This window comes from Aristolochia californica, unplaced genomic scaffold (genome assembly GCF_029961685.1).
Source record: "Aristolochia californica isolate CCGP_79_NKW_82.1479 unplaced genomic scaffold, dmAriCali1.0.hap1 SCAF_13, whole genome shotgun sequence".
Classification (NCBI taxonomy): Eukaryota; Viridiplantae; Streptophyta; class Magnoliopsida; order Piperales; family Aristolochiaceae; genus Aristolochia; species Aristolochia californica.
This window is the reverse complement of record NW_027181804.1, coordinates 1,602,480-1,617,638: the sequence shown is the minus strand read 5'-3', so window position 1 is coordinate 1,617,638 and position 15,159 is coordinate 1,602,480. Positions and strand designations below refer to the sequence as shown.

The following is a 15,159-nucleotide window of genomic DNA, read 5'->3' as shown; positions in this document are numbered from 1 at the left end:
ATTATTCGCGTTGCTGATAGGTTTGGTTGTCCAGTGATTCATATCAGATTTAGATGGAAACACCCCCCCCCCCCCCCCCCCAGTCAAAACATTTCTCACCTTGCAGCCTCTGTCAGGACAGTTAGGATACAGGCCTCCCATCCCACCTGCATCATAATCAAAACATTGGTAAACATGACATAAAGAAGAGAGAAGTTCAGAAGGAATCACCATTAATGAAGATAAGAAGAATGAAACGACTGGTCATCATGTCTTCTTCCCTTCTCATAACTCTGATTACTTCTTTAGGAAATCACATATGTCAGAGAGAGCAGGGCTTGCCTTTCCCTCCTATTTTCATTGGTTGCAATTATTTTCAGAACATCAGGAAACAAAGGACCTGGTTGATAACATTTCTTCAAACAAACAAAGGAGAACAAAGGAGAAAGAGTAATTTATTTTGTTTGTTAGGATCTCTCTTATTAGCAAATGGAGGCTTCACCTCTATTTTCTTTTCTCAAAATGTTCACGCAAATAATAATAGCAGCCACCTAAATGCATCCTCCCTCATCTAATATGGCTCTATCCAAAAACAACACTGCTTGTCCCACATTCTACTACTACAGTGAAACAACTGTGTAGACAAAGACTATGTTTGCCTCATTATAACTGTTTTCTCAAGGTTTATCTATTACCTCCTCAAGACTTCCTACCCTTTTCCCTCAACTGTTACATCACTTTTCCTAGACAAACTGTTGCCATCAAACCCAAAATTTGGCCTTAGCTTTGCAACTACTCCAACAGTGAAGCCTTGTAGAAGACACTGACAGTTTACCTAGACCACCCTCTTTGGAATTATACCTTGATCAAGCAATGTCACATTTACAGGAAAGATTAATTGTGGTTCTACTCAGACAAAGCAATTTGCTTGATTAAGCATTATTGATCAAGACTTGGAAACTGGTTCTTGCATGCTAATGAATGCTTACTGGTGGTGGAAAACTCTCTGCTGTGACATGTTAGGATGATGACATGCATTGTTGCAGATATGTCCCATTTTCCAAAAAAATATCTATGATTGTTTATAGTACTGGTAAAATCATTGTTTAATTTGGGTGATATCAATTTTCAAGTGAGTCACGAAAGATTTAGATTGCCCAAATGTACTCTACATCACCTAACTTAATTTGATAATAAATGTAAATCTCTCACTTGTCATGGGTGACGAATTGTAGGGCCAATTTGACACGAAATTGAAAGAATTATCATGGGTTTATTTTAAAGTAGAAATATATGATATGAGTCTTCTACATGAGTGCAAGTACTATTCACAAGGATCTTTAGGGTGACTAGGCTCATTCAATACCTAGATTAATGGCAAGAAATTGTATAAATCCAGAGAAGTTTAAGCGATGAAATCGATTGGCTTATTCATGTCTCAACGTTCGTGAGTTTGAATGTATTGATCTAAATAGAGCAAATCACGAAGGAAGCATGAATATTTAACCACTTCGCATGAATCCCCTTCATGCTTTTGATCATATAATTAACAGATAATTTCATTTATATTCCCCGTATATATTCTTAATTCTCTATGAATTTGAAAAAAAAAATCACCACCATTGGATCTAATAGCCGGGGAAATCACCAAGCTTGGTGCTCATTATATCATTATCAGTTTAAGATAATGCTGAGATTTATCAATCTTCCCTAAATATTCCTACAGGCATACTCCAAAGTGGCTTTTGGAAATATCTCTTTCTCCGGGGGAGACCCGAGAAAACGACGGAAGAAAACCCTGGCGAAACGAAAGAAGCAGAATTGGGAAAAAACGGTGACAGAGATGCAAAAGAAAGAGAGAGAGAGAGAGAGAGACGCAGAGGTCTCCCAATCGGCGAAGAGAAGAAGGTTTGGGCGTTCAAGCAAAGCTGAAAAGCAAAAGCAGAAGGCCCAGAGCGAGAGATACTTTGCCCAAAGCACAAATCAAATGTTGCCCTTTGACTGCCTTGTGTCTCTCGTTCTTCTTTCTCTCGCGCTTTCCTTTCTCGATCCCGCTTCTCTTCTTCCCCTTCTTCTTCTGCTGCTGCCGTTTCTTCTGCTTCTTCTTCCGTCAGTATCTTTCGTCTCCTTTCTCAAGAAGATCTCTCAGAATTTCGGGTTGAAAGCTCGAGGGAATTTTGGAAATCACACGAGAAGATCTCATGGGAAATGTGAACCATAAAAAAGATCTCAGGGACCACTCCCGCCATTTTCGAATTTAAAAATACGGAAACGGTCGGCTTTTTCTTTTGTCTATCGGATTTTATTCAGAAAAAAAAAAAAAAGTGTCCGTTATCCGAATCCTTAAACCGTCTAAGATGAGATTCTCGTCCAGAGGAGGCGTATCGGTTTCTCAAAGGCAAATTCCGATATATATTGGATCGACACTAAGCCCACACCTGGTTCCGTGTTTAAATCTCAACTGATGGGCCCAGCAAGTAATGATATTGATTATACGAATGGGGCCCATAAAACCGATGGCCCCGATTTGCTGTAGAGAGAGAGAGGGCAGATTTGAGAGGTCAATTTACGACAACACATATGTTCGTCTCATGCCAAGTCACTCCTGAGGAAACCCTAGGTACGTTTTCCATGTGTACATGTAGCCGATCGAAACTTAAACATACTAGAGATTTGTTATTTTTTTTTGGATAAGGACCACATAAGGGACCAAATATGTGGTGGACATTTTGGGGGATTAAAGAGTTATGACACGAGAATGACGCCCTACCAGAAATACACTAGTGTGATGTACAAATATTTAAAGAAGAGTCTCCCCTATTTTTATGTAGACCAATACTAGGTATAAAAAAATGGCATGGACCTTGACTACGTGACATCGGTGTATTTTGGACTCTACATGTCACAAAAACAATACACTTACAATTAAATGTATCGTTATCTCGAATCTATTATATCAATCTCTTACGGGTCTTCCTCTTCTTTCTCATAATGTAGTCAATCGTTTCAAATCGTTTATCCTTATTGTATATGTCTGTCTATATTATGTTTCGTATTTATTAATTTTTATGGGTTTTTTAATTAATTAACTAATTAGGTAATATAAATAAAATTATTATATAATAATTAATAATAATAAATACTATTGCTTAGAATTGATGATCACCTTTAATGGTGAATTCCTCTAATTAATTAATAACTAAAGTAAGAAAGAAAGAATGAAGTGGGTGGACCTATACATAGGGGTGTCTGTCCCTAAATCCACTCATGGCTTGCACTTGAAAAGGCTATGTTATCAAAAATTGTGATTAACAATCATTAACAGTTAATTAAAAAGGAGGGACGGTCAGGATCCATACATGAGATGATGATGTTGATCGTGAAGACGTGGCTCCACGTGGCGTGCCGGCTCCAAAGGCGATAAGATGCAGGTCATGTAGGTAGGGATTGGAATCATAAATACATGATATCTTGATTGAATCCATATGTGGGTGTGTCTCCTAAGATCCCGTCTCATGAAAATGGTGGATCGACGTCCCTTCCAGAAAAGGATGGTCTTCGCGGGTCCCAGATCCTATCCGCCTTTTAAAATGTCATTTGAGGCGGAGGCCCCAGCAGCCTCTCTTTCCATTTACTCGCCCGGCGAGTTCCATCATGATCAGCAGCATCGAATTTGTGATGGATTCAAGGAGGGAGAAGGACAGATCGAAGTTTGGATTCCTGCACAAAAAGAAGGAACCGGAGGCGGGCGCCGCCCCGCCGGCGCGGCCCCTGCTCGGGCTTAACCGGTGAAGGGTGGGAGGAATCTCTCAGGGGAATTTCGTCGAACTATAAGAGTTCCATGGATTTGACTGAAAAGGGTGTTTGATTTGATATGGGCAATAACCGACCGCCTGAGGCCTAGTCATGATCACACTCGAATATCAGAGAGATTAGTTGGATGGCTAAGGTTGGTCAAAATGTATGTCTTGATCGAGGCCTCCGTTTGGGTGTGGGTCCTTTGGTTTAGTGGAAGCTTCACTTAGTTTTTTTGAGTGGAGAGGGTCTGGGAGGGCATTGCTGGCTGCTGCTGGGTGCTGGGGGAGGAATGAGGAATCCCATTTTGGAGATGGAGAAGGATTTATTAAATGGGTCCCCTTTGGCTCCTGCCGTCAAAACCCATTACATTAGACATTCAAACACATCAAACCGATTAAAGAAATGAGGCTACTTGATCGCTCAACAGTCCCCCATATGAGGCTAGTGGGGTACTAGGAAGAATCAAGCAATGTTTCCAGAGATGGAGAACTCAATCCGAGAAGCTTACTTGTTAAAGCCAAGCAGCGGGGTGGGGGAGGTTGAGCGTGGGCCGTCATGCAGCTTGGGGGAGTCAAATTAGTTCATGGAACCCCAGAAAAGAGGGGTGGGGAGTCCCAGATAAGGTAGATGGCTTACAACTTTCTGTTCATTTCCCAAATGTGGTCCATTGGAGAGGGAGAGATTGAGAGGGGCTAAGCAAACAGGTCGCCTCCACAAAGCCCCAAATTAAGCCAATGTGCCATAGTTGCTGCAGACAGGACTCTAGAGAGACCCATAATTCTATACTCGAGAAACTTTTACAGCGAGAGGAACAGATGAGCAATGAAAGACACAGGGTGTTCCGGGAAAGCAAACACAGGGGAGATTCGATTGCAACTAACAAGCTATGGAGGGATTAAAGTTGAGGGCAAGTTACCTAGGAGTTCTAAAAAACTTACAAAACCCCCTGAGCCCCAAAACATTTACATTGGAAAATCTGCCGGAGGAAAAAACAAAAGGAATTCCAAGAGCTTTTTCCATGGACAGGCAACCCCACAAATACCCCCCATGACATTCAAAGCCTCAATGGGTATTGGTAGAATTGCAGGAGTAATCAGAGACTCGCAAATACTTCCTTCACAGTCCTTCACAGTCTCTCTCTAGAGAACATTTCCCCCTTTTTCTTTTTCCTTTAACTGCTTTTTGTCCATGCCTCAGAAGAGAAGACCAAATAGAACGAGGGACAGAGGGGTTACAGTAGGATAAATGTCACCGAGTGAACTGCCCGTGGGCAGAGGATTCAGGAGAGAGAGTGTGTAGGAGTTTCTGCCCGAAGTGCCCTTTTGCTGACCTGGTGTCTCTCTCCATAGGCATTGGGTTTGGTAAAAAGCCTCCAGAAATATGTAGAGAGAGAGAGAGGGGGGGAGCGGTCTCCTGCACTTTATTCTCTTCAAATTCGATACTTTGCTGTACTGAGAACGAGGTTTTGAGGAGAGGGGTCTCTCTCTCTTCCCTTCTTTCTCCTCTTCTTTCTCTTTCATCTTAGTCTTCATTTGTTTTACTGCATTGTCTTGCAATCTTGCTCCACCTTCAAAATCTCTCCTCGCTTCTATACATTTGCAGTTTCTACCACTTCCTCCGCTAAGATTTGAATTCGTCAGTTGGGTCTCTTTGAGCCTTTAGGTAGCTTTAGATAAAACCGAGAAAGGAAATTCAATCCCATTTGTTGAATCTGGAGAGAGAGAGAGAGAGAGAGAGAGAGAGAGAGAAAACAAAGGAACTCAGATTCTTTTCTTCAGTTGTCTGTTACTCTGTTTCTACCACTCTGAAACTCCAAAACCAGAAACTCTTATTTCAGCGACGCAGTTGTTGTTTTCCTTCAGTTCGAGTTTTGAGTTTTGACTTCTGTTGATCCATAGTTGGTGGAACACCGACTAGTGAGCTTGTTTGCGACGGAAGCCTGAGACTGTGAACTCGAATAAAAGATCTGATTTTCAGACTAGTCTTCTGAATTTCAGAGATTTCCGTACTCACTCCCACTTCCCACTTACGGAGTCATCTATTACAAGTTTTCAGGGAGAGGTGAAAAATCAGTTTTTGAAACAAGGCAACTGTATGAAGAAGCACTGAAACAATGAGAGATGGGAGCCAGAAGAAAAGCAAGGTCTTTGCTCCTTCTATTTTCCTCGAAATCTCTCTCTCTCTTACTTGTCTGTCGTCTAATCTGTTCCTTTTTACAATTTTCAGCTTTCATGGTCGAAGACTTTGGTCAGAAAATGGTTCAATATTAAGAGCAAAGCAGAGGACTTTCATGCAGATGATGTCGATGTGGGAGGTGCGTCTCTAGTTTCCATTCTCTTCGGCGAGTCCGCGTGTCAAGTTTTGAAGCTCTGCATTTACCTTTTACTTTCTTCATACAGATGGAAATTCTTCTCTGAAACAACCCCAAACTTCGATGCATTTTGTGAGATTTTCCTCCTCAGATGATTCTTGTGACTACCTTCTCCTAAAAATTCTCGCGATACTTTGTTTTCGCTAAATTTCTTAGTCTGAACAAGTTTTCAGTTTCCTCGAATTTCTTGTTCCTCCGATTTTCTCAATCTGGGGTTTAAAGACCGTGTTGGAATTGTTTTTCGTAACAAGTTCTCCGACTACTTTTGCCTTTCTTCCAATGGTTCAATGGTTCTCATCTGCCTGTTTTCTTCAAATTATTCTAAGCGCTCAATACTTTTAACCTTCTCGTTTTCCTTCTCTATGGATTTATCTGTCGTCCTCCACACTTCTTCTGAAATAATCGATTGTTCTGTTTTTTATTCTCTGTGCTTCAACAATTTACTGGATTTGGAGTCTTTCACTTTTTCTCTTTTCTCTGTCTGCGGTTGGGGGTTTGCATCTATTTGTTCGTCGCGGAGATCCTACTTTCGTAACATTTGGACCAATTACTGGGTTTGTGGGATTCTCCTCTCTTTGCTGCAGCGTTACCTGGGTGTGGTCCGTACCTATTTCTCTCCAAAAAGTTCTAGTTGTCTCTCTTACTTCTCTTTCATTTTCTTTCTGAATGTTACATCTCGTAGTTTTTTTCTATGCATGTGTCTGCAATCAGCATGGAGCTTTACTCAACTTTTTTTATGGCTTCTTCCTTCCAGGTGAAGTTGAATGGGGGAGGCCCAGCTTCTCTGAAGAATGCACTATCAAGAAAAGTAGAACAGGTCTCCAGCAAACATCTGTATACATTAGGACCAAGCTTTGAATAAAATCTCCTTTTCGTTTTCTTTTCCCATTGACTATAAGCCTTATCTTCTTTCTTTTCAAAATTTGGCTCCATAGAAAGATTGGCAAGGAAGCACGCAGATCGAATTCGACGAGGAAAGATTGATCTCGAAGCAGCTGAAGTCATGGATGTGCAAGAATACAGGTACCCCATCTCTTCCCATGTTCTTAAATTCAATTACTTTGGAGACTCTCTTCTTAATCGATCGCCGATTTTCTTTTCCTTTCTTCCATGGGCCTTTAGGATCTTTGTGGCTACCTGGAATGTTGGCGGAAAATCTCCTCCAAGCAATCTGAGTCTTGAGGACTGGCTTCATACTTCCCCTCCTGCTGATATTTATGTGCTAGGGTAATTTCTCTTCACAGCAGAGGACTAGTGTATTTCCTTTTAGAGGAAAGAAATTCTTCTTGCTGATAGCGCTGCCCTTTTCAGGTTTCAAGAAATAGTACCCCTAAATGCAGGAAACGTCCTTGGTGCAGAAGACAATGGACCTGCAAAAAAGTGGTTAGGACTCATCAGGAAAACTCTCAACAATCTCCCTGGCACCAGTGGTTCTGCTGGTTATCACACTCCATCCCCTGCCCCCGACCCACTTGTTGAAATAGATGCCGATTTCGAAGGTTCATCTCGACAAAAGACCTCCTCCTTCTTCCACCGTCGATCTTTCCAGTCTTTAAGTCGCAGCATGAGAATGGATAATGACATATCAGCTCCACAACCAAGATTAGACCGACGTTTTAGTGTTTGTGATCGAGTTATGTATAGCAACAGGCCAAGTGATTATGATCCAAATTTCAGGTGGGGTTCTTCAGATGATGAAAATGCCCCCATTGATTCACCTCGTACCAGTGGGTTCTTCTCGCCCATGTCATATGCCATTGCAGCTTCCATGGAAGATAGCCAGAGATCCACATCTGGGCACTCTAGATACTGTTTGGTTGCAAGTAAGCAAATGGTTGGTATATTTCTTACAGTCTGGGTGCGAAGTGATATAAGAGATGATGTGAAGAACTTGAAAGTCTCATGTGTTGGCCGGGGTCTAATGGGTTATCTTGGGAACAAGGTACATTGTGAAATCCCTTTTAGTAGAATGACTTTTGTGCAATTCAGTTAATTTCTTTGTCTTTAAACATGTTTGCCGCTACCACTTGTATTGCTTGATCTGAACTTGATAGATAATCTTTATCACAGTTTCAGAATACTTTTATCTTAATCTGGGTTGTGAACTAATGCAAGGTCAATTTCCTCAAACTTTGGTTTCTTCAGGGCTCAATTTCGATCAGTATGTCTGTACACCAAACAAGCTTTTGTTTCATATGTAGTCATTTAACCTCGGGGCAGAAGGAAGGGGATGAACTAAGAAGGAATTCAGATGTGATGGAGATATTGAGGAAGACCAGATTCCCTCGAGTTCATGGACTTGGAGACGAGAAGTCACCAGAAACAATCCTTGAGCATGAGTAAGTTCGGATGTCTTTATAACATTATCTGAACTTTCGATCTTATGAAGTAATTCATTATCATCTGTTTTTACAGTCGAATAATTTGGCTAGGGGATTTGAATTACCGAATTGCTCTCTCATACCGATCCGCAAAAGCCCTTGTTGAAATGCACAATTGGAGAGCTTTGTTGGAGAAAGACCAGGTAAGGCATCTCTATTTTGTTTGTTGGTTTTAAATGAAGGAATTATTCTTATTTTGTTTTTCTTTCCCCTTTTCTAATTTTATCTAAATCTTTGATAACTTTTCTTACCAGCTTCGCATAGAGCAGAGACGTGGTCGTGTTTTTGAGGGGTGGAATGAGGGAAAGATTTATTTCCCACCGACTTATAAGTATTCAACTAACTCTGATCGATATGCAGGAGATGAGATGCATCCTAAAGAGAAGCGACGGACTCCAGCATGGTATTTGCTCTTCTAATTATCCAATATGATCTCCTCTCCTTTACTAAGATTTTGTATAACATTTCTTTGCGTCTTTTATCCAAATGTGATCATATAGGTGTGATCGTATTTTGTGGTATGGAAGAGGGCTCAACCAATCATCGTACGTCCGCGGCGAGTCCAGATTTTCAGACCATAGACCAGTCTATGGCATTTTTGCTGCTGAGGTCGAATCAATTAACAGAAGCCGGATAAAGAAAAGCATGAGTTGTTCTAGCTCCCGAATAGAGGTTGAAGAGTTGCTACCACACTCACATGGGTACACTGAACTTAGTTTCTTTTGAGCTCAGAGTGTTAACAGATACCAAACCTCAGGTCTGTGCTCTCTTTTATTTACTCCCATCCCTTCAATGAACGGAGTAGTTCTTCAAGTGGGTGTTGTTGTCAACTCTCTCTAAAACTTCTTTAATTGTTTGATAGGAAGATTTGAGGACTTACTGCAAGACAACCGGCTTCTACTTTTTCCTTTTTCGAAAGATCAACTTCAGACTAGACACACACTTGGGTTCACTTGCTGTTTCTTTCCCATGGTAGGTAAGCTGGTTGAATAAAAATAAATGTACTTTTCGATGAACTGATGCTTTTATACTGAAAATGCAGTTCATATAAGACTTGATTGCAGCTGTCTCAGTGACGGCCTACTAGTACTATTCATCCATTGAACTAGTTAAAGATAAAAAGACTATTTATTTTATCAGCTTGATTTGTGGTTGCATGTCTTAATCATCTACAGCAAATTCATTGCTTTGTCTAAATTTATTCAGTTTTTACAGGTGGAGATCATTTTGGAGAAATCTCTGCTCGCGGATGGAGTTTTCTCTAAACACTAATCCAAAGGTGGATCTCTCTCCCCCTCTCACTTTCCCTTTTTCAGTCTCTCTCACTGTCTAGTTGGTTAATTTTTCTACAGTTTTACCAGATTTTGAACAGGGAAATTGCTGTAAATTTGTCCATAACCGACCTGCATTTTCACCTCCCGCAGTCAATAGCTGTACATGAGAGTCCATAGGTTTCTAACAATTCACTCGCTCTCTTGTGAAAATTTTCACTCCTACAAAGCAACTCCACATATCATCTGGTAAGAGAATCACTGACTTCTCCAAAAGCATTGTTAAAACGTACAAGCTCATTTGATTCTGAAAGAGAACAAATCATCAAATTTGCAGGAGGCAACACGAGAGAGCCAACGTGGATCACATCCATCAATTCTTTCAAAATTCTTGATTATTTTTCCCGGATTATTCTTTTGAAAAGATTGTAGGGTTCTGTTTAAGATTGTGATGGTGATAAGAGTGATTAGAAAATAATCATATATGTATTTCTTTCTGTGTTTAAAGAAAAGAAGAAAAGGTGAAAGATGGGATGAATAGTCATTGCCAGACGATTTTAAGAACAAAAAAGAAAAAAGAAAAGAAAACCGTTCATTATTTGTCTGCACTTCTCCAGTCCTGTGATGATTATAACTGACGATGATGATGTGAGGTGGGTTTTGGTAGACCTGGAGAGGAGCTTCTTCTTCTTCTTCGACCTCCCGAGCTCAAAACATTGATTGAAAATGATCAGGTCCCGGCCGAAAGCTTTAAAAAATTCACGCTTTCAATGAAGAAAAGCTTTCGGTAGTACAATCCTGTAAACAATATTTTTTAAAAAACAAGACAGCGAAATAAAGCAAGAAGGGTGATCAGAAATGGTTGGCAACAAATTTTTTTGGGCTCCAAAAAAAGAGGAAGGCAAAAAGCAGGCAGCTTCCAACCTTCATTCTTTGACCGTATTCAACGTTGAACGCTTGCTTTGAATCAAAGTTCAAACTTACAGCAGTCAACAACAGGGTGGTTTCAGCTTCAGTTTCTGAGCTCTGCAACTCAGAAACCAGCGTCTACCTTTAAATTTTCAGTGAAGCTCTAGTGACTGGCGGGGGGGAGGCTACCGAGAAGGAACAAGACCTTACTGAAAGCAATCAATTTCCAATACCCATCTCATTAAAATGGATTTGGTAATGAGAGAAAACCAACGGAGAAAACTGTAAATTACACCTGAAAATGAAATGACAAGCTTCAGAAAGTGATGAAGCATATCCATGAATCTCTTTTCTCCTCCCTAATAATCACTCCAACTGATAACCCGCAGCTTTAGAAAATCGAGAGTGAAAGCGGAATAATCAATGCAAGCAATTAAACGCCCACCCCCTCGAAGAAAAAAAACGACAGCTTTGGCATCAGAATGTGGACCATCGAAACCCCGCAGAATCCTTCCATCATTGCACTCCCACTGCGTGCGTGCGTGCTCCTAGTCAAAAACGCTTTAGATTTCCATTTTAAGGTTGCGGTGGGCCCCTACCCGGCTGACGTGGAAAATTCCGGCCCCGAGGAAAATGGTTTCCATTTCAGGTAAGCATTTTCCGGGTCAAGATGTCAAATCGGAATTAACCGTTTCTGTTTTTTGTTTCCTCGCAGAGACCAATCCGAGGGTTCAGATCTGTTGTCGAGAGAGTGATGAAACTTGTCTGATCTGAATGGTCAAATCATGATCGGACGGTGACGAGAGGTGTGAGTTGCCTCGCCCACAAAAGCCCATCTTTGTTCTAGTCTGCGATCTGCGTTTCCAATTCAGAACGGTAAAAACCGTTCACCCCGGGCCCACATGTTGCACGGTCCGGTCAATCTAGTTCCGGTTCATCTGTCAACCGGCTAACTGGCCAGAAAAGATTTGGTGGGTCCTTTCTGGTGGTAACCCCAGGGCACACTTTGCCCCCCACTAGCTGGTTCGGACCCAAAACCATGAACAATAAAGAAGAGGAAGGGGAACTAGCTGGTCCTTTCTCTGTCTACTCTTTCCGTACACTTAGATTCTTCCTGTTTCTTTAAATTAGTCTCATACTTCTTCCTGAGCCAAACACAATTATGAAAAATGTATAGTTTGTGAAGGATATTTCCATTACACTAAGGCAGAAGAGAGCCATAAAAACCATCAATTCGTGATGGTTATAAAAAAAAAAAAAAATCAAATCTACAGTCTCTTATTTATTCTCTAGTGTACTAATGAATCTATATAGTTTCAAATATATTTTATCACTGACTGTTAGAGAAGATAGATTTATATAAGAAATATTCATAAATCATGAATTTGTTTGAGGAACTCGGCTGGCGAGTAGGGTTTGTAACTGATAGGTGACCCGAGTGCCCCCACAAGGATCTCCGTCCACATGATGGGTAGAACTTTCCTCAATGATGCACCCAACGCCACCACCGACCAGACATGACAACTAACCGTCCTCTTCCGGTCTCCCAGAGTAGTAAGATGTTGTCTTTACATGACGTAATTAACAAAACTTGGAACCCTCTCTGTCTTCTTCACTCCTCTAATCTTTTCCCGATGGACCCACAAAATGTCCAACAATCTCACTGTCCGATTTAGATCAGAGATCTTACAGATGGCTTTTACTTTCTCGCCAGTTAGGGCAGGGCCCCCGCTGTCCTAACCAAGAAAAGGCAGTGGGACCCCAAACTTCGACTCTGTCAGGGAGAGTAACAAGAATCTACGGCGGCAGGAAAAGACAAAGACGAAAGGCTTGTGTAAAAAATAAAAACCAATTATCACCGGCCTCTGCTTTTTCTTCTCCGTCTTCCTCTCTTTCTTTCTTTCTTTATTGCAGGCTATGGGTGTGGAAGATCAGGGGACAAAGAATCTTTAACGGGACGCATCTCGGTTTCCGTTTCCTCAAGCAAATGGGAGATATGGCGGGAGTCTCCCACGCTTTTCTTAATGATTATAATAATCTTGGCTCGCTTCCCAATTCTAGAGAAATCACTAAAAATTATGCCCTAGAAACTGCTCAAGATGGAGGCCCAAATGAATATCAACCTATATTATAACAAGTATATGAATATCAACCTATATTATAACAAATGGTTAAGAATAATTATCACATAAAAGAGGATAAAATCTTCTAATTTCTCTAAGAATTAGAAGTATGATCTCGTCTTTTTGAAATAGCACAGAAGGAGCAATTTGTAGATCCTGAAATTCTTAGTATAATTGAAGACATTTTGTAGTATGTTGAAGTTATTTTTATACCAGGTGGGAGATGGATCAATGAATGGACAAGACGAATACAAGCATGAATCTTCTTATGTATCTTTGTAGCTTTTTCTGCAAAAAAGAAAGCTGTTTGTCTCCGTTCTTCTTGAAATTCCAAGATATCGTATCTCCGATTCATTCTGCAATTCTAGCAGTTGCAATGGACAAAGAGAATCCAACAAAGGAAGAGCCAGAGTACGAGTTGGTTGGTACCTTACTGCTTTTTTCAATCTGGAAACCCTAATTTCTGGTTTCCTCAACGATCTGATCGGAAACTTCTGCATGATAAGAAGATTGAACAGTACTGGAGTTACGGTGAGTTAATTGGGGAAAAGATTAAAGCAAATGTGGAAGTCAATTTTTCCATTTGGAGGGACAAGGACGAGTATCACCGTCAAGTCTCCTCCCTCAGTCTCTCCGCTTTCACTGCCTTCTCAGATTTCAACTTTGAACAGAGATTGCCTTACCTGCTTCGAATCCGGATCGCTTTCCCTTCCGCGTCACTGCTAATCCTCGATGTGAAAAGCTTAACGAACATCTTTGCAGAGCTGCAGACGCAAGCCGCTGAGGAGGATAATAATTGTGTCTTATTTTTTAGATTTCGCCAAAGCGAAAGCGAATTGCCCGCCATTAACACAGAACAGAGCAACTGACACACGCGTGAGACGTTTTCATCGATGAATTAGTTATCCGCCATTGGCGCAGGGTGACGTCTCCCTGGAGTGCGCAGTCCCACAGGTTCTTTCTGTACGAAACACCTCCACCGAGGCGTACGGCACTCACCGGCACGTGAGGAACACATTACGTCACTCTTCTACTTCTGTTTTTTTCTTTCCCCTTCTCGATTTCCTTTCACTGCGTGAGATCCAGACGGAGAGGAAATATTTCTTCTTTCTGCGATTTTCAGTATTTTCAGGCGATGTGAGCGAGAGATCTAATCTTTTGATTCTCGAAGGCAGGTTACGTGCCGGATCTGAGAAGAGCAGTGAGTAGTGAAACTGCGGTCTGCTCACGCACGGAAACAACGGCAGACGGAGAGGGAAGTGACGAAGTGGTGCCGTGGTGGTGCTGCGGTGGGCCTCCACAAAAGGCTGGATCTAGCTGCTCAGTCGGTATGGCGGTGACGCCATTCTTTTCTCTTTCTTTTTCCTCATTTGCTTTTATCAGAGAATTTTTTTCAGAAATCTCATCTCCTGGAATTGGATCGGATCGTAGCAGCAGCTGCAGGCTGCAGCAGTAGACCAGCAGCAGCTCCTCCTCGGTGGCCGCGACTCTAATAATATAAAACCAAAGCCTGTCTCTGTCGGAAATTCCGCCTCCATCATCACCACCTCCGCCACATCAATGACGTCTCCCCTGCCCATCCTCTGCCCTCATGCTTAATTTTAATTTACAATATTAGCCCTACCTTTTTCCAAAAATTACTAAACTACCTCCTCTCTGTCGTCAGTGTCGGTGGGGTCCATTGTGTGATATATATTGGCTTGTTGGACACGCCGTCAGCGTGCTTTTACGTGTACTGGTGCTGCAACACGCGCACGAGGCGGTTCTATGAGTCAACCAGGCGCGGAAAACCAAAATCTCATTTTATTGGGAATTCAATGCTACAGTGGATTACATGGGTGGCGTATACTGGTGGGAGAATCCGATCAAGGAGACGGGAAGATCGGACGGTGGCGGTGGGGCGTAGTGTCACTCACACTGTCAGGTACGAGATCTTACTTCTGCTTTCTTACTGGACGACAATTGTGCTCTCATCGTACACCGGTAAATGTTGACCCATCGACACATTTATGGATTTTGCACCGATCCTCGCGCAGGGTTCTAGACTAGCGAAAAGAAAATGGGTATTTCATGAAGAAAGGTGATGGAAGATTTGGATCACAGTCCAAAGCACTGCCCAGTTAAAACGACGAAAGCCCACCTGAAATATTTCATTGTGGATGACCAGATCACAGGTAAATCTGTAGCTCTTGACCTGTATGAAATCATTTTTTTTTTTTTGCACTATCCCATTCTAGGTATCAAATCATTATTGAAGGTAATTCTCGGGTAATTTTGAATTTCAGCCATGGACATTGTTCGTGTGGCCCCTTGCATCAATTATGTTG

The 15,159-nt window shown here is 41.6% G+C and overlaps 1 protein-coding gene and 1 long non-coding RNA gene across 8 annotated transcripts; both read left to right on the top strand.

The window, feature by feature from the left end:
- The first annotated feature begins 5,172 nt into the window (after positions 1-5,172).
- On the top strand, positions 5,173-10,730 carry LOC137947857 (type IV inositol polyphosphate 5-phosphatase 7-like). Of its 4 annotated transcripts, none has more exons than XM_068793673.1 (14): positions 5,173-5,920; positions 6,004-6,091; positions 6,903-6,965; positions 7,084-7,171; positions 7,271-7,375; positions 7,460-8,090; positions 8,294-8,487; positions 8,564-8,672; positions 8,784-8,932; positions 9,030-9,286; positions 9,392-9,501; positions 9,745-9,808; positions 9,891-10,049; positions 10,138-10,730. In XM_068793673.1, exons 1-10 carry the CDS (start codon positions 5,891-5,893, stop codon positions 9,253-9,255), a joined length of 1,683 nt encoding a protein of 560 aa, XP_068649774.1. In that variant the 5' UTR covers positions 5,173-5,890; the 3' UTR covers positions 9,256-9,286; positions 9,392-9,501; positions 9,745-9,808; positions 9,891-10,049; positions 10,138-10,730. The 4 variants fall into 4 exon arrangements, with proteins under 4 accessions (XP_068649774.1, XP_068649772.1, XP_068649775.1 ...); XM_068793671.1 differs by having other exon boundaries at positions 9,882-10,049; XM_068793674.1 differs by having other exon boundaries at positions 9,392-9,505.
- A 3,022-nt stretch (positions 10,731-13,752) lies between these two features.
- Positions 13,753-15,159, top strand: LOC137947858 (uncharacterized). 4 transcript variants are annotated; one of them, XR_011111562.1, is made up of 4 exons: positions 13,753-13,837; positions 14,008-14,756; positions 14,869-15,006; positions 15,118-15,159. It is a non-coding gene; the product is annotated as an uncharacterized lncRNA (long non-coding RNA). The 4 variants fall into 4 exon arrangements; XR_011111560.1 differs by lacking the exon at positions 15,118-15,159 and having other exon boundaries at positions 14,008-14,160; positions 14,267-14,756; positions 14,869-15,111; XR_011111561.1 differs by lacking the exon at positions 15,118-15,159 and having other exon boundaries at positions 14,008-14,397; positions 14,499-14,756; positions 14,869-15,111.